At 42.6% G+C, this 20312-nt stretch overlaps 1 protein-coding gene across 7 annotated transcripts in view; it reads left to right on the forward strand.

Moving 5' to 3' along the window:
* The window catches only part of GPRIN1 (G protein regulated inducer of neurite outgrowth 1), a 67890-nt gene that overhangs the window by 19839 nt on the left and 27739 nt on the right, over positions 1-20312 (forward strand). For 3 of the 7 annotated variants that reach the window (XM_069955244.1, XM_069955236.1, XM_069955254.1), the window contains exons 2-3: positions 3675-3747; positions 13148-13295. In XM_069955244.1, the coding sequence (XP_069811345.1) occupies positions 13206-13295 (90 nt within the window). In that variant the 5' untranslated portion in view covers positions 3675-3747; positions 13148-13205. Of the gene's footprint in view, positions 1-3674; positions 3748-9859; positions 9888-13147; positions 13296-20312 lie in introns of those variants that run through there. The other 4 variants (XM_069955273.1, XM_069955280.1, XM_069955264.1 and 1 more) reach the window with 3 other exon arrangements.

Here is a 20312-nt window from a genome sequence, read left to right on the forward strand (position 1 = left end):
TTCTGGTTTTGGCTTCAAATCTTTGGCAGATAATCTGTCAGATAGTCTTTCTGTGTAAATGGACCCTAATGCTAAGTTTACAAGAGGCGATTATTGGCCCAATAGTACGATTAACGATTTCGAAGTAACAACTTTTTTTTAATAACGATCAGCGTTTAGACGGTACAATATATCGTACAGAAAAATCGTTTTGCAATCGCGCGCCCGCAGCCCGGCCCGCCCGCAGCCCGTCCCACCCCCGCTCATCCACAGCCCCCTGCGCCCCCCCCGCTCCGATCGCCGCCGCCCCGGCCACGAGCATACGTTACCTGCTCCGTGTAGCAGGTCTTCAAATCCCCAGCTCCTCTCTTCAGTGCATTGATTGGCTGAAGAGATGAGCCGGGAATTTCAAACGGCTCCTCTTCAGCCAATCAGTGCTCCTCTTCAGCACTGATTGGCTGAAGGGGAGCCGTTTTAAATTCCCGACTCCCCTCTTCAGCCAATCAATGCAAGGCAACACTGATTGGCTGAAGGGGAGCCGTTTGAAATTCCCGGCTCCCCTCTGCAGCCAATCAGTGCTGCCGTGCATTGATTGGCTGAAGAGGGGAGTCGGGAATTTAAAACAGCTCCCCTTCAGCCAATCAGTGCTGAAGGGGAGCAATGATTGGCTGAAGAGGAGCCGTTTGAAATTCCCGGCTCATCTCTTCAGCCAATCAATGCGCTGAAAAGGGGAGCCGGGGATCTCGAAGACCAGCTTCGCGGAGCAGGTAACGTATGTTTTTGGTCGCGGCGGCGGGGGCGATCGGAGCGACGGCGGTGGGTGGGGGGGGGTTGGGCGATCAGAGCTGCGGCGGGGGGGCAATCGGAGCAGCGGCGGCGGGGGTGGCGATCGGGGCGGTGGGGGTGGCAATCAGAGTGGCGGCGGCGGGGGTGGCGATCGAGCCGGCGCAGGGGGCTGCGGATGAGCAGGGGGCCGGGCTTCGAGTGGGGGGCCGGGTTGCGGGCGGCCGGACTATCACGCAACGACTGTTTACACGGAACGATTGGCAAATTTTTTGCGAACGACGAACGACGATTTATGAACATGTTAAAAGATCAAAATGAACGATTTATCGATCGTTCGCCGCGTTTACACGTACGATTATCGTTCGAATTCGATCGTTATCGCAAAAATTCACCCGATAACACTGGTCAACGCCCAAAAAGGTTCCGTGATGAAAACAGTTGATCTTAACTAATTTTGGGGTGCTGAAATCGAAAATGATGTTCAAATTTTGAAATTGGCTCTAATTTTCAAGATATGGACATACTTTCTATATTTCTCACAGCCTGTGATACAATACTGGGAAAAGTTTGCATCATCAGTATTGCATCATCAACTGGTATATTGCATCATCTAATGGTGCGTTTACACAGACAGATTTATCTGACAGATCTTTGAAGCCAAAACCAGGAACAGACTATAAACAGGGATCAGATCATAAAGGAAAGACTGGGATCTATCCTCTTTTTAAATCCATTCCTGGCTTTGGCTTCCAAAATCTGTCAGATAAATCTTTCTGTGTAAACGCACCCTTAGAATGACCAATATGGAAAAAAGGTATCAGGGTAAGGCTAGGTTCACACTGCGTTTTTGAAATCCGTTTTCTTTTGCAAAAAACGGATGAAAAAAAGTATGCGTTTGTGTGCATCCGTTCTTCCATTGACTTCCATTATAAAAAAAAATGGATCAAAACGGATCCGTTTTTTTGACAGACACAAAAGTAGTGTCAGCTACGTTTTTGTGTTCGTTAAAAAAAACGGATCGTTTTTTTTTTTTTACAATGGAAGTCAATGGAAAAATGGATCAAAACAGATGCACACAAATGCATCCATTTTTTTCATCGTTTTTTTGCGGGGGGTGATCGGGGCTGCAGGGGGCTGCGGGGGGCAATCGGGGCTGCCGGGGGCTGAGGGGGGGGGGGCGATCGTACGGCCGGGGGGTGCGGTGGGAGATCATGCGGCCGGGGGCTGCGGGGGGCGATCGGGGCTGCGGGGGGCGATCGTACGGCCGGGGGGTGCGGGGGGCGATCTCTGCTAATGAAAGTATAGGGCTGGGATCTGCAGCGAGTCTCGCTGCAAAAACGCAGCAAGGAGACTCGCTGCAGACCCGCCAAGTGGGTTTGTACCCTTACACCAGTTTGATAAATCTCCTCCTATTACCCCACAATGTCTTTTTAGCCAAATAACTGCTGTTGTTTTTACAATAATGGCTGTAATGTAATAATGACGGCAGTTTTTCCACCTAAAGAAAAGATATTGTATGAACATAGCTCAAATCTGCACCAAAACCTGCACAATTTGGTGAGGATTTTCTATGGATTTACCATTGTTGAGTAAATCTGCATAATTTCCACTCTGTGTAAACATATCTGCCCTGCAGATGGTGAAAGGGGACTCTTTTAGCATCTGCCAGGTCTACAGTAGTTTAACAGGTGTTATAAACATAGTGATATGTCAGATATCCTTAAAGTGACTGTCCCACCAGGCCCAGGCTGAAGCACTGGAGGCGGGCCGACCCACCCTTAGTGGGAAGAAACTCCAGCCCCTCCATGACGTGACTCCATTAGAATCAATGGAACCCTATCATAGAGGGGCTAGGGTTTCCTCCCACTAAGGGTGGGTCGGCCCGCCTTCAGTGCTTCAGCCTGGGCCTGGTGGTACAGTCACTTTAAGCTTTATTCCCACAGCAGAAGGCGGCCATCTTGTTAAATAGATGGCTGATAATGATTTTAATTATTATTAGTGGCCGTTTATGTTACAAGAAGGCTACCTTCCACCAATCTTTTTAAGCAGTGGGAACATAGCCTTAACTTAAATTCAAATGGCTAAGTGTGGTTACAGTGCTTCTTTCACTCCTAAGCTTATGATAAAGTATATTTCTGGATGTATAGAATATCTCATTGTTATGTTGACAGGTCTTGGTATAAAGAATAATTATACAGATTTTGCAGTTGAATATATTTCTTCATATAGCCAAAGTTTATACTTGTCTACACTAAGACTAACCATGTATTAGAGAATGAGAATGTATTATTTGTTTTTCAGCAGCAATAGGTCTAGACTCAATTAGCACATATACTGCATGTGATATTATCACTTCTTAACACCTCCATGAAGCACATCATGAACAGGGAATCTGGTTCTACATTTTAACTTGATCCATTCTTCAAATAAACATTTAATCATTTTCATGCACAAAAGAATAAAATAAAAGAAGAGAAATCTGCACATGTTTAACTGGCACTAAGCATAAAACTACATATACTCTTGTTACTGTACATAAAGTTTAAAAAAACAAACAAAGACAAGATGACAATTGTCTCATACAGGGAAAAAAATCCTTCCTGACTTCCAATTTCATATCAGAATAAATCTCTGGATTAGCATAATTTCTTCAGAAATATAGTACCCAGAACATGCAATATTATATTTATTTAGAAAGGCATCTAAGCCCCTATTTGATCTTTCTTAATGTCCCAATACCATGTGACAAAGAGTTCCACAGTCTCACTGGTCTTTCAGTATACATTCCCAGCTGTGAAGATGGTAAACCCTTCTAGACATGCAGTATAGCTCCTAAGTATGAAATGATCATAGTTTTCTTGTTTATATAACTTTATATTACATCTTTTTAACTGTTCTTCTACTTCTAGCTCTGACCATTAACTGTTCTTGACTACATTCCCATCTTAAAGTCTTAAAGCTCAGACAGCAGCATCTCAACAGGTAAGTATTAATACAGTATCAAGTGCACTGCATTGCTTGAGAAACTGGAAACAGCCAAAACATTAAGTAGTCACTTATTTTCTTCACTGAAGTGCTGTCTCAACTGTTACTCTTTACATCCCCATCTTTCCCACTGAGAAAGTCTTAAATTCCAAAGTCCCATTTATTATGCCTTTATGATATCTCAGCCTACCTCTGTACAGTGAGGGGCTATTTTAGGACTTTATTTAGGCAAAAAAAAGATCATGATCAGTAGCAGTGTGTACAGTGTGTACACTAACGTCCAATTTCCTATTGACTCTAGATGAGCAACTAATTAAATAAAATAATACGGCCACAATTTTTTACAGTGTGTAAACAGAGCCTTAAACAGGACCCACGATGTTTAAAAAAGAGCAAAAAACATAGTAATGTATGCTACGGTCATCAGGAGACATTGCCATATTTATCTGGGCTGGAGAAAAGAGAAGTCTCAGAGAGGTGTCAGAAAAGATGTCTCTTGTGAGACCTCTTCTGTATTCTGTGACTGCATCTAATCAAATTAGGATCACTCTAACATGGCCATAATATAGCCATGATTTACTGTGTGATTTGTTTCCCCTGTTTAAATATTCACTATACATCTTAAAATGGACCCTGTGATGTGTTTGTGTTATGGTCTTAGATACATATCCCTTCACTGGGATCTCAGGTTTTATTCACATGGTTGTGTTATCAGTAACTGAGCGCGATGCATTCTATATCACAAAACGGATCTCATAAGAGGAAACCAGGAAAACCATCCCAATAATAAGTTTTAGGAAAAGTCTTGTTTAATTGTCAGGACTGTATCTCTGTAGAGTTTGATGCTTCTCTCGGCTCGTGCTGTGCAGCCGAGAAGACACAGATTTTTTTGTATTTGTTCCGTTTCTGTGTTTTGCTTTGCATTAGTCTGAACACGGGTTTATTTTGTCTGCTCATTTGATTTCATGGACACTCCCGACTTCACCTGCTGAGTTCTGTCTGGCCATGTCATAGTTTATCTGTGTTCTGGTTCTTTCTGTGACTGACAAGTCATACTGCCAGTAGATGTGTTTTGTTCTCAGGTGTCTGTGCTTGGTGATCAGGGGGATGGTCCAATTATGTTCTGGACCAGAACCCTGGGCTCCTATATAACTACCCCAGTCTGTGTACTCCTGGCTGGTTATTCAGTATAGCTTCCCTGTCCTGCATCCCAGCTCTCCCTGCATTTATCTGTGTGTTGCCTCTGGTTTTCTGTCCCTTGCTTTGTATTCTGACCATCTTTGCCTGCCACCTGCCCTGACCATTTGCCTGACTTTTGAATTCTCTTCTGTTTGGTGATTCTGTACCTTTGCTGCCCGCCTGTTATTACCCGGACTCTCGACCTTGCCGTATTGTGTTTGTTCGTCTTGTCTTTTTGTGTCACGTATACAGGCCAGGGACCGACGCCCAGTTGCCCGCTGCCACTTTTAGGGCAGATAGAGGCAAGTAGGCAGGGACAGTGGGCGGGACTGAGCTTAGGATACACTGTGTCTGCCATCTCTTCTTTCTGAGCGACCAGTTCCGGACATTAACTCTAGTAGGTTTCAAATCAGTTTTTGGCTTAAAGGGGTTATCCAGTTAAATAAAATATATGTATGTATGTATGTACCTTATTTGTCTCCCTCCCCCAGATTAAAGTCTGCTGCTTTCTGCTAAAGACATAGAAAGCTATGTGAGAGCTGCTGAGTCAGTCTCTGCTCTCAACCCCTTCTCAACATGTATGTAATTACATAGTTAAGTTACATAGTTAATATGGTTGAAAAAAGACACATGTCCATCAAGTTCAACCAAGGAGGGGATGGATACAGGGAAGGGGGAGGGGCGATAGGTTCTATACATATGCATCTATATTATTTTGGTCTAAGAACTTGTCTAGGCCGGTTTTGAAGCCCTCTACTGTTTTTGCTGTGACCAGATCCTGGGGTAGACTGTTCCACAGATTCACAGTTCTCATGGTAAAGAAGGCTTGTCGCCTCCGGAGATTGAACCTTTTTTTCTCCAGGCGGAGGCAGTGCCCTCTTGTCCTTTGAGGGGGTTTTACCTGGAACATCTTTTCCCCATATCTCTTGTAGGGGCCATTTATATATTTAAATAAGTTAATCATATCTCCCCTTAAACGTCTCTTCTCCAGACTAAACAAATGTAATTCTTTTAATCTCTCCTCATAACTAAGATGCTCCATTCCCCTTATTAGTTTAGTTGCCCGTCTTTGTACCCTCTCCAGCTCTAGAACATCCTTTTTATGAATCGGGTTCCAAAACTGGACGGCATACTCCAGATGAGGCCGCACCAAAGCTTTATAAAGCGGTAATATTATATCCCTCTCCCGTGAGTCCATGCCTGTTTTAATGCATGACAATATCCTGCTGGCCTTAGAAGCAGCTGACTGACATTGTGTGCTGTTCTGTAGTCTATTATCTACAAGTACACCCAGATCCTTCTCCATCAGCGACTCTCCCAGTGTAACTCCCCCCAGGACATATGATGCATGTGGGTTATTAGTACCCAGGTGCATAACTTTACATTTATCCACATTGAACCTCATTTGCCAAGTGGACGCCCAAACACTCAGTGTGTCTAAGTCATCCTGTAACATCTGCACATCCTCCATAGACTGTACTGTACTACAAAGCTTGGTGTCATCTGCAAAGATAGAAACATTGCTGTTAATTCCATTCTCAATATCATTAATAAACAAGTTAAACAGAAGAGGGCCCAGTACTGACCCTTGGGGTACACCACTTATTACCGGGGACCATTCGGAGTAGGAATCATTGACCACCACTCTCTGGGTACGATTATTAAGCCAGTTTTCAATCCAGTTACACATCAAATTTTCCACACCAATAGACTTTAACTTACCCATCAGACGTCCATGAGGAACTGTGTCAAACGCTTTTGCAAAATCCAGGTACACTATATCCACAGCCGCGCCGCCATCCAGGCTTCTACTTACCTCTTCATAGAAACATATTAGGTTGGTTTGACAGCTTCTGTCCTTAGTAAAACCATGCTGGTTATCACTTATAATACTATTAGCCACTACATATTCCTGGCTGTAGTCCCTTATAAGCCCCTCAAATAGTTTCCCCACAATGGACGTTAAGCTTACAGGTCTATAGTTACCTGGGGAGGTTCGAGAGCCCTTTTTGAAGATCGGCATTACATTTGCCTTACGCCAGTCCCTCGGCACAATACCAGTAAGCAAAGAATCACAGAATATTTCATACAAGGGTAGTGAAATTACAGAACTGAGTTCCCTAAGAACTCTGGGGTGCAATCCATCAGGCCCTGGAGCTTTGGTTACATTGAGTTTGTTTAATTTATCTTGGACCATATCTATAGTAAACCAGTTCAGTACATTACATGTGTTAGCAGCACTGGCCCCACCCACCTCAGTACTGGCCCCACCCACCACAGCTCCATCCTCTTTTGTATATACAGAACTGAAGAACCCATTAAGTAACTCAGCTTTCTCCTGATCCCCAGTTATTAATTCCCCGTCGCCATTATTTAGGGGTCCTACATGCTCTGACCTTGGTTTTTTTGCATTAATATATTTGAAGAATTTTTTGGGGTTTCTTTTGCTTTCTATAGCTACCTGCCTTTCATTGTGAATTTTTGCTGCTTTTATTACATTTTTACAGGTTTTGTTGACTTCTTTGTAATGTTTAAATGCTACAGCTGACCCCTCTGATTTATATTTTTTGAATGCCCCTTTTTTCTCATTTATAGCCCTTCTAACCTCGGTTGTAAGCCATGTGGGATTGGATTTTAACCGTTTATATTTGTTACCCATAGGAATATATTTGGCAGTACAGTTATTTAATGTGGATTTGAAGATTTCCCATTTATTAGCTGTATCCTTATGTGACAGCAGCTGCTCCCAGTCTATGCCCTGAAGTTCTGCCCTTAACCCAGGAAAATTGGCCCTTTTAAAATTAAGAGTTTTTGCCCTCCCAACATGTTTTTCTTTTCTACACTTTAAGCTAAAAGTCACTATATTGTGGTCACTATTCCCCAGGTGTTCATGGACAGTGACATCCCCAACCAGCTCAGCGTTGTTAGAAATAACCAGATCCAACAAGGCATCACTTCTAGTTGGCTCCTCCACAAACTGGCCCAGAAAATTATCCTGCAGGAGGTTAAGAAATTCCCTCCCCTTTGTGGTTTTAGCTGAACCGTGACCCCAATCTATATCTGGGTAGTTGAGGTCCCCCATTATCACTACTGTCCCCTCCCGGGCAGCCCGCTCTATTTGTCTATTCAACTGGCCATCTACCTCCTCAGTAATGTTGGGGGGTCTATAGATTACACCAAGAATAATTTTTTCCCTCTTTACCTCCTTCTGTAGTTCTACCCACAGTGCTTCCACATCATCACAGTCATCTCCCACTATTGCATCTTTTACACTCACTTTAATATCATTTCTGACATACAGACACACTCCTCCTCCCCTTCTGCCCACCCGGTCCCTTCTGAACAACGTAAATCCCTGAATATTGACAGCCCAGTCATGTGAGGAGTCCAGCCATGTCTCAGTCACACCAACCACATCAATGGACTCCACCAGAACCAAGGCCTCTAACTCCCCCATCTTGCTGGCTAGACTTCTGGCATTAGTAACCATACACTTTATATTACCATCGAGTTTAACCGCTTCATTATAAGAAATGGGATTTATTACTGTGCTGTGGCTACAATCATCCTCACTGTTCATCCGCAACATATGGATCTCCCTATGCACTGTTTTTATCCTCCCCCCACAGGACCCTTCTCCTCCCTCCTCATTGTTCTGTCCCCTCTCTAACCTATCTGCCACTACATTACATACTACATTGTCCTCCCTCCACATCCCTAGTTTAAAAACCCCTCCACCCCTTCTAGGATTCTCTCCCCCAGCACAGCGGACCCCCTTCCATTAAGGTGCAAATTATCTGCGGAAAACAGATTGTACCCCAATGAAAAGTCAGCCCAGTGCTCTAAAAACCCAAACCCTTCTTCTCTACACCACGACTTGAGCCATGCATTTAACTCCCTAAGCTCCCGTTGTCTTTCCTGCGATGCGCATGGCACAGGCAGTATTCCAGAGAATACCACCTTGGAGGTCCTCCCCTTCAACTTAGCACCTAGTTCTCTAAAATTATTTTTAATAGACCTCCACCTACCTTGTATCCTGTCATTGGTTCCCACATGGACCACGACAGCTGGGTCATCCCCAGCCCCCCCAAGTAATTTATCCACCCTTTCCACCACATGCCGAACCCTGGCACCAGGGAGACAGCAAACCATTCGGTTGAGGCGGTCTTGGCGACAAATTATTCTATCAGTCTTTCTGATTATAGAATCCCCTACAACCACTAGCTGTCTAGGCCTACCTACAATACCATCCCGCCCACTACTAGTTGGACTGTTCCCCCGGCTGTTAGGGAGAACAGGTTCCACTAGAGCTGCCATTTCTGACACGGATGCCCTTGCATCATCACCTAACTTGGCAATTTTGCTTGGGCATATAGTAGGAGAAGTGGCCTTCCTTTTCTTGGATCCCTTACTGGTCCCTCTAACTACATTAACCCAGCTACTTACTTGGGCCTCCTGATCTATATCACCACCCTCCATCTCTAACCCACTAACTTCCTGCTCAGTGAGCCGAAGTTCCCTCTCAAGGTGGCCAAGTTCCCTCAGTGTTGCAATATGCTTCTCCAGATCTCTAACTCGAGCTTCTAGATGGGCAACATGCTCACATCTGTCACAGCGGTACTCACCCTGGAACACCTGCTCCAGTTGTGCGTACATGCGGCAGACTGCGCACTGAATGAATCCTTCCATCCTGCTAGCCATCATCCTCAGTGCAACAAAAACAGTGAAAAAGAAAGAGATTAGCACTTACCAGAACTTGTAACTCCTTCTTTCAACTCCTTTTTTAAACTCCACTTATTTTCAACGAATGAATTGTTAGTTTCCAAGAGGGGCGATGATTCATCATTTATTTTACCAACCTAACTGGATAACTCCTTTAAAGTATACAGTACTCCAGCCAGAGGCATAGCTAGCTTTTCCTGCACATGGGAAAAAAAATCAGTTAGGCTACACCACTGGTAAGTGCTGCGTGAGGATTATGGATACATGCAAATTAGGCTAGGTTCACACTGCGTTTTCAGCATCCGTTTAACGCATCCGTTTTTTGCAAAAAACGCATGAAAAACGGATTGCAAAAAACGGATTCATTTGTGTGCATCCGTTTTTCCATTGACTTCCATTATAAAAAAAAACGGATCAGTTTTTTTTGACGGACCAAAACGGACAAAAAAACGTTGATGACCCTATTTTTCTGGACGTTAAAAAAAACGGATCCGTTAAACGGATGCTGAAAACGCAGTGTGAACCTAGCCTTAGAAAACTGTATAGTTTCCTAGTCTGTAATAGACATCATAAAAACTGGCAACAAGTACAGGGCCTATAAACATAGCCTAGATATCTATATCATAAAAATCAAAGTCTGTCTGTCTGTCTGTCTGTCTGTCCTTCTGTCTGTCTGTCTGTCTGTCCTCTATAGACTTCCAAACGCCTGAACCGTTTGACCCCAAATTTGGCACACAGATACATTGGGTGCCCGGGAAGGTTATTGCGAAGGTCCCGTCCCCGCCAGATGTACAGGAGGGGAGGGGGAGGGGAAAGAGTGCTCCATAGAGATGAATGGGAAAATCTCCTCACTGCAAACACAGGTGATATAATTAGCTGCAGCAGACACGGCAGTTGGAGCCTTAGCAACCAATAGGATTACTGCTTTCATTTTCACAGGGAGCAATGGTTGCTAGGGCAGCTGCCTCACAACATCCACAGTAATAACTGGTAGACCCCCTACTCCATCTATACAGTACATGTATATACAGGACCCCCTACTCCATCTATACAGTACATGTATATACAGGACCCCCTACTCCAACTATACATTACATGTATATACAGGGCCCCCTACTCCATCAATACTGTACATGTATACAGGACCCCCTACTCCATCTATACAGTACATGTATATACAGGACCCCCTACTCCATCTATACAGTACATGTATATACAGGACCCCCTACTCTATCTATACAGTACATGTATATACAGGACCCCCTACTCCATCCATACAGTACATGTATATACAGGACCCCCTACTCCATCTATACAGTACATGTATATACAGGGCCCCCTACTCCATCTATACAGGACATATATATACAGGGCCCCCTACTCTATCTATACAGTACATGTATATACAGGACCCCCTACTCCATCTATACAGTACATGTATACAGGACCCCCTACTCCATCTATATATAGTACATATATATACAGGGCCCCCTACTCCATCTATACAGTACATGTATATACAGGACCCCCTATTCCATCTATACAGTACATGTATACAGGACCCCCTACTCCATCTATACAGTACATATATATACAGGGCCCCCTACTCCATCTATACAGTACATGTATATACAGGGCCCCCTACTCCATCTATACAGTACATGTATATACAGGGCCCCCTACTCCATCTATACAGTACATGTATATACAGGACCCCCTACTCCATCTATACAGTACATGTATATACAGGACCCCCTACTCCATCTATACAGTATATGTATATACAGGACCCCCTACTCCATCTATACAGGACATATATATATATACAGGGCCCCCTACTCCAACTATAGAGTACATGTATATACAGGACCCCCTACTCCATCTATACAGAACATATATATACAGGACCCCCTACTCCAACTATACAGTACATGTATATACAGGACCCCCTACTCCATCCATACAGTACATGTATATACAGGGCACTACAGGTATACCAAACTGTGACTGGGTAACACTGCCACACCAGACCTGACCAATACCGCCATACTGTGCTGGATAACACTGCCACACCAGACCTGACCAATACCGCCATACTGTGCTGGATAACACTGTCATACCAGACCTGACCAATACCGCCATACTGTGACTGGATAACACTGTCATATCAGACCTGACCAATACCGCCAAACTGTGACTGGATAACACCGCCATATCAGACCTGACCAATACTGCCATACTGTGAATGGATAACACCGCCACACCAGACCTGACCAATACTGCTATACTGTGCTGGATAATACTGTCATACCAGACCTGACCAATACCGCCATACTGTGACTGGATAACACTGCCATACCAGACCTGACCAATACCGCCATACTGTGCTGGATAACACTTTCATACCAGACCTGACCAATACCACCATACTGTGACTGGATAACACCGCTATACCAGACCTGACCAATACCACCATACCGTGACTGGATAACACCGCCACACCAGACCTGACCAATACCGCCATACTGTGACTGGATAACACCGCCATACCAGACATGACCAATACCGACACACTGTGACTGAATAACACTGCCATACGGGTAAATACAACCCTGCAGGTATACAGGACACTACAGGTATACAGGACACCAAAACTATACACTACAGGTGCACGGGACCTCCACAAAACTATATACTACAGGTATACAGGACCCCAAACTTTAAACTACAGGTATAAAGGACCCCAAAATTATACACTGCAGGTATACAGGACCTCCACCAACTATATACTTCAGGTATACAGGACCTCCACCAACTATATACTACAGGTATACAGGACCCCAAACTATACACTACAGGTATACAGGACCCCAAAACTATACACTACAGGTATACAGGACCTACACCAACTCTATAATACAGGTATACAGCACCTTCACCAACTCTATACTACAAGTATACAGGACCCAGAATATACTACAGGTATACAGGAACTCCACCAGCTATATACTACAGGTATATAGGACCCCAAACTATACACTACAGGTATACAGGACCTTCACCAACTCTATACTATAGTTATACAGGACCCTGAAACTATTCACTACAAGTATATAGGACCCCCGAACTATATACTACAGGTATACAAGACCTCCACCAATTATACACTACAGGTATCCAGGACCCTCAAACTATAAACTACAGGTATACAAGACCTCCACCAACTATACATTGCAGGTATACAGCACCAACTATATACTACAGGTATACAGGACCCCCGAACTATACAGTACAGGTATACAGGACCTTCACCAACTGTACACTGCAGGTATACAGGACCTCCCTCAACTATACACTACAGGTATACAGCCCCCCCAACTACATACTGCAGGTATACAGGACCCCCCCCCAACTATACACTATAGGTATACAGCCCCCCCAACTACACACTGCAGGTATACAGGACCCAGGATTTTTTACTTAATCACTACTACAGGTGGCAGCCATTTGAGTTCTGCAATGTGACCCTATGACCCAATTATCTGAGATGTAGCATGATTCAAGAAAATGTTTGGCCATGCAACCTATGGACACAATTTTTAATTTTGTCCCGAGCCACAGTCAGTGTTAAACTAGCCCTGAAGGTAGGTTATCAAACTTGTGGTTATTTAGTTTGGGAAAGAGACGTCTTAGGGGATCACAACCTACAAATATATGAAGGGACAGGACAAAGATCTTTCTAATGATCTTTTTACACCTAGGCCCGTAACCATGTCAAGAAGGCCTTCTCTACATCTAGAGAAACTAAGATTTTACTATTATTGTTGATGGGAAGAGTAATGAGACTATGAAACACTCAATGCTGTAATGGAACATTCATTTAATATGTTCTCACCCTTAATAATATTAAAAGTTATGGTATTACATTTCTGGACATTGGATGTTGATCCAGGGATCATCAAAGGTTGCCCCCAGAGACAGCTTTTTTGCGGCGTTTTCCTGGCCTCCAAAAAATGTCAGAAAAACTGCCAAAGATTATTTCAGCATTTTTGGTGTAATTGTTTTTTTTTTTATGTCTTTGGTGTTTTTGAGACAAACAAAAGAAATTCTATTGAATTATGTAGGAGAGAAAATGCCAAACCCTCACCATGCTGTGTTTTGGAAAAACTGCGTCAAAAAACGCCAGAGAGGAGAAAAAATTGCTACAAAAAAAGCCAATTAAGTATGGCATTCCATAGAATACCTTGACTCACAGCTAACATCTGGCCACTGTGTTTTTGCTCAAAAAACACCATGAGGGACATTTACTAAGGAGTCTAATAAGTGCAACTATTCTAATGGGGATTGGTGTGTATTTTGTTCTAATATCTTGTGACTGATTCATTAAAATGTAGCACTGCCATAGTAAATGCATCTAAATAAAGAGGAGCAAAAAAGGCGCAACTATGAAAAAATTGCGCAGTTTTATTCACCTGGTTCTGACCAGACGTAAGCTTGCGCCTCTTTATGCGACTTTTTAAAAAGTCTCAAATGATAAATTGGGCGCTAATCCCGGATTATGGGAACTTTTGGGTGAATACTTAAAACAGGCAGATTAAAAAAAAGTCACATCTAAAAATATTCACCTGTCGAATACTGGTTCATAAATAGAACTTAGACCAAAAAAGGGTGAAAAATGCAATTATTCACCAAAATTTAGGCGCAAACCCCTTGATAAATGTCCCTCCATTACTTTTTTTTTTTGCATTTTTTTTTTTAAGTTTACCCAGCATCATAGAGGTTTTATTGTTTGTTTGTTTGTCTGGTTGATTGGTTGTTGTTGGTTGTTTGGCTGGACTTGATGAATCTGTGTCACTTTTTAAATTTTTCAACTTCTAAGTAATTCACATTTATATCAAAAAATATTTTTAGAAAGGTCAGAACTAAGTAACATCTATTCAATATAACATGATGCACTTAAGTTGCATGGTAAAAATTGTAGAAAAAAATTGTTGTAAAAATTGTATTGTGAAAATGCATAGCAATGTTCTTGGACTACTGAGTCTTTCCTGTGAGGTTTTCCAAAGGTTTAAAACATTGCTCATCACTTTATGTTAACTCTTATTTTATTAATTTTCATAAAACACATATACAGAAAAAAAAGATATAGGTGCTCACCGAGGCACGTCTCGGCCGAGATATATAACAGAAAAAACATATTACATCAGTAAGAACATGTATGCGAGGAGAAGAAGCATATGAACTTGGATAAGGGGCCTTCTCCAATGGCAGAGAACCTATGTACTAAGTACATAGGTTTAACAAATCAATCAACAGAGAACACAAATTGCTCATCACTTTAATAAAAAAATTAAAAAAAATGAATGCAGGAAACCTGGAGTGTTGTCCTGGTCCTTGGAATTTAATTTCAGGTTAAGAGATAATTTAAACAGTAATTCATCCATCTGGCGAATCTTTGAATTTTGTGGCAGATATCCAGTAATAACAGCCTGTTGGTGTTCTGTTAAGTGACAGCTGTCAGAAGTATCAGAAAGAACTTGGACTGTCTGAAAATGAGGTTATAATTTTTGACAACTAGAAAACCAGAGAGTCAGAGAAAAATAACTCCTGGTCCCACTGCAAAAGCTATAAGAGGACCTCCACATTACGTAGATAAAAGGGAATCTGTCAGCTGCAATTCACGTTCCCAGATGCTGACACTGTTAGATAGCTGTTAGGTCAAGGAGAAACATGGTTCTTTCATACATTCATTTGAACATATCAGACATGTTTTATTCTATATTACAAAGAGGCTTTCTTGTCAATCGGGCAGGGTCAGGTATGGGAGGAAATGTTAGCTTGTGGCAGATCAGGAGCTTAGGAAAGCCTCTCTAAAACTTTTTTCTACGTTCTAGAAACACAACTGAATACATGAAAGGTACAATGTGTCTTCTTGACCCAACCACTATCTAACAGTGTCTGCAGCTTGAAATGTTAATTGCATCTGACAGATTGCCTTTAAATGGGTGCAACAGGACTTTTCATATACCAGGGCCCATGCATAACCGCAACCTGTGGTAGTTACAATTAATAATTTATCGAACTGTCTACAAGCTTGGTTGCCATGGGCAGAATATTTTTTGAAAAAAGAACAAAATCTGCTGAGTAGAACCAGATTGATTTATATTGAAGTTAGTATATAGTCACACAAGTCTGACAGTGACACCTTCACAAATTGCTTTAATAGTATTGGCAGCCATTGTTATTTTCTAGAATGTAACAATATCTACAGGTTCTCTTTTTCATTAGCTAATCCCTTACTATAATGTATGAATCAAGCTGAGAACATTTCTTTGTATTTAACATTTAATAAAAGAGAATCTATTTAGTTCTATATGTTTTATTACTCCAAGCAAGACTTTAATTCATATAAACAAGCAGTTCTTAATTCATGTCTACACTCACATCTGCTAAATAGGACTGCCTCGCTACTTATTGTCTCTTTCTCACAACCCCAAATAATTCATTAGGCTGGGTTCACACACAGTATATTTCAGTCAGTATTTGGTCAGTATTTTGCAACCTCAACCAAGAGTGGATTGAAAACAGAGAAAGGCTCTGTTCACACAATGTTGAAATTGAGTGGATGGCCGCCATATAACTGTAAATAACTGCCTTTATTTTACGTGATTTATTAACAAATACAGTAAACATGGCAGCCATAATGGTGGACATACATATTCATTTACAGTACTGTCACTTGGCTGGTGCAACAAATTATCCATAAACTCTTCCAGCTGTCCAATCACCTGCAAGCCCCACTGTGATGTCAGCACCTTCCCCTCACCCTCTATATAGAGTGAGCTACTTTCTGGAGGCGACAGTTGGCTGTGTGTGCAAAGGAGAGAAGGATTGCAGCAGACATTTAGTCAAAGGCAGGGAGAAGGGAGAGAAAGTGAGATATAGAAAGAGCAGATGATAGGGGAGTCCATTGTGGGTGGGTGTCTGTGGGTGCTGTAAGTGAAGTTATCCCAGTATGTGGGAGACATGAAGCCAGTGTCCAGTGAACCCAGTCTGTGGGTGCTGTAGGTGAAGTTATCCCAGTATGTGGGAGACATGAAGCCAGTGTCCAGTGAACCCAGTCTGTGGGTGCTGTAGGTGAAGTTAACTATTGATATCATGATCATTATAAATGTCCATGGATGGCAAATGGCAAATAATGGACATCTTTTTGATGGACGACGGCAATGACAGCCGATAAATCCCATTGTGTGAACGTAGCCATAGGCTGTATCCATGTCTTTCTGGCAGCCCTAGGGCTGCATCCATCTTCTCCAGGCAAATGTGAGGTCTGCTGTTGCAGTCACCTAGCAGTGCCATCCACCTGTTTTCTACTGACTTGGAGCAGCAGGAGTGACAGCCCGGAGGATCCTTAGGGTATTATTACACCAAGCAATTTTTCGACGACTAACAATTAACGATAAACGATCTTAAACGACCGCTAAGGCAAACGACCCGAAATCGTTCGCCCAATTACATGGAACGATGATCGTTATTTATGATCGTTCTTGCGGTCGTTTAGTCGCCGGTATTGCGTACATTTCAGCTGCAAATTCTTATTCCACCAAACAATGTTCGATGTGCGAACGATGTGCGAACGATCAAACGATCAAACGATAAAAATAGGTCCAGATCCAATTAAACGATCAACGATTTCTCGTTGGTCGTTTAATCGTTGCCTGCTATTACATGAAACGATTATCGTTCAAATCCGAACGATTAAAGATTTTTCGAATGATAATCGCTCCGTGTAATACCAGCCTTAGATTGTCTGGGTGGTCTACTGAGGTCAGTGGCAGTCTGCTGTCACTGCTCCTATTAGGAGAGAGACAAGCAGCAGAACATTTCTGTCATAATCAGGCCATTTTAACATATTGAAAGACCACAATCAGCCAACATTGGTGCATGTTGGTGCTATTACACCAAACGATTCTCAGCCAGAACGGACGGTTATCTGCCAAGTACAGCCGATAATTGTTTGCTGTAATAGGGTCTTTAGGGTGGGACCTGCATTACATTAAATATTTCCTTTGACACCCACCTCTATGTTTCCATGAGTGTGCTTTATGAAGAACTACTCATTATTGTGGCTCCCACAGACAATTAGCCTGTCACCCTTCCAACATATTAAACTCTTAAGAAGAGTCCTAGATTCACTGTATTTCCTAGGCATTACCTGTTAGGAAGGTGACTTTGTGCTCCTCAGTCCGTGTCGGGCGTCCAAGAAAGCGCTGAGTTTCTGTCTGTGTTTTTTCAACTGTCTATCTGAATTGTGTCTGAATTGTGTCTGAATTTTCCAGCCACACCCGCCTTGCCTGTGAGACTTCTAGCAGTGCAGGGGATGCTGGATCTGCTCAGCTGAGCTTGGTGCTGGGATCAGAGCTGGTTCAATCAGCTGCTGGACCCAGTCTCTGATCCTAGGAAAATAGCAGCAGACTCCTCAGTTCCCTGCTGACTATGGGTGCGTGCACACTACGGAATTCCCGTGTATGACCGGCTGCGGATTCCGTCGTTCGTACCCGCACTGGGCGGCGTGCATCTCCGCCCATGCCATAGACACTACTCTATGCACGGGCGGATTCCGCATTTCACCGAAAGAAGTGACATGTCAATTCTTTCAGCGGAATGCGGAATCCGCCTGTGCATAGAATAGTGTCTATGGCACAGGCAGAGATGCGAGCTGCCGCGTGCGGGTACGAGCGATGGGATCCGCCGCGGGTCATACACGGGAATTCCGTAGTGTGCACGCACCCTATTAGAGTTATCTCGCCTGCTCAGCTCCCTATCCCTTTTCTCTGTTCTCCCTATTCCTGACCTTTTGCACCTGACCCCGACAATTCACCTGCTCATTGTTTTTGTACTGCGCCGCCCGACTGTTGCTGACAGCTGCATTTAGAGGCTTTGCTAGCAAGTCCCTGATGTCTAGTGGGACCGATCTCCCCCCCGCAATGCGATCGTGGGGGGGGGGAGATCCGTTCTTCTGGCCGAGTCGCAATGACGCTGATCCCGGATCGGCAATACATTGCACTGGCCTGCAGCAGGCCAGTGCAATGTATCACTGACCTAATCAATCTTTGCTGTTTATTTACACAGCATTGATCTCTATGAGAGATCAGTGCTGTGTAAATACAAGTCCCCCAGGGGGACTTCTAGTTAATGTAAAAATAAAAGTAAAAAAAAATTTTATTAAAAAAAAAATCTTCTCCCCTAATAAAAGTCCGAATCACCCCCCTTTTCCCATTTTATTAAATAAAATAAATAAATAAACAAATAAATAAACATATTTAGTATCACCGCGCACGTAATAGCCCAAACTAGTAAATTATCACATTCCTGATCTCGCACGGTAAACGGCGTAAGCGCAAAAAAATTCCAAAGTCGCATCAAATCCAGAAAAAATATAATAAAAAGTGATCAAAAAATCGCATATGCGCAATCAAGGTACCGATAGAAAGAACACATCATGGCGCAAAAAAATTATATCTCACACAGCCCCATAGACCAAAGGATAAAAGCGCTATAAGCATGGGAATGGAGCGATTTTAAGGAACATATATTTGTTAACAATGGTTTGAATTTTTTACAAGCCATCAAATAAAATAAAAGTTATACATGTTATATATCGTTGTATTCGTAACTACTTGAGGAATATGCATACCAAGTCAGTTTTACCCCAGGGTAAACAGCGTAAACATGAAACTCCCTGAAATAAAAGGAAAATTGGCTTTGACCTTAAGGGGTCTTTTCCCCCTCTCTTGTATCCAGATTGGGTGGAGTTTTTTTAAACTTAGTTCCATTGAAGTAAATGGAGCTTAATTGCAAACCACACCTGAACTGGAGACAAGAGAGGGGGAAAACTGACCATGTTTTTGTAGCACTGGTAACCCCCTAATTGTACTATGATTAAGTGTTCTTTTTTTATTTCTTACAAGCACTAAACATACCATCCAATGAGTTTGCATTATTTTGACAAGTGCTAATCTGACTTGTAACCTTGTCTCTGGAAAATGTTTTTCCTGCAAAATAAAAAGTCAGATGATTTTTTTTTTCTTGTTATGTTTTACAGATCCAAAATGTTTATTATTATCTTAAGCAACTATCAAATATTTTCATTACTATTTACTAACACTTCAGAATTTCCCACTGAAATAAAAATAACGTAAACATAAGCTACTGAGCTTCTTTGTCGCACAAACTCTCTTGATACCATATTCAGCGGCGTCTCAATGATCTTGGTTTAATGAGTACTGACAGCCCATGTAAGGTCCAGCTTTCTCTGGACCATGTGTATTGCAATGCTCCCCACCTTTGTCACAGCTTCTGCTTCTCTTGGGATGGGTCAAGTGGCAATAATTTTAGCTGCAAATTTTGGGCGCAGAATCTACAGTACAATGTATGTGAATGGGGTTTGCAAAACCTTGTGTGCACATGCAGCAGAAAAAAAATAAGCTTTGATATGAGATTATCAATTCTAACATTCATCATGCTCTGCCTATCATGTTGCTTTTTTTACAAGGTGATAGCCACAATTCGGTGACATGGACACATTACCAAGTTGGTTATCTATACATAGAGACAGGCCCGCTTCTGCCATGAGGCGGAATGAGCCTTCCGCCTCAGGC

Source organism: Dendropsophus ebraccatus, chromosome 1 (assembly GCF_027789765.1).
Source record: "Dendropsophus ebraccatus isolate aDenEbr1 chromosome 1, aDenEbr1.pat, whole genome shotgun sequence".
Taxonomy (NCBI): Eukaryota; Metazoa; Chordata; class Amphibia; order Anura; family Hylidae; genus Dendropsophus; species Dendropsophus ebraccatus.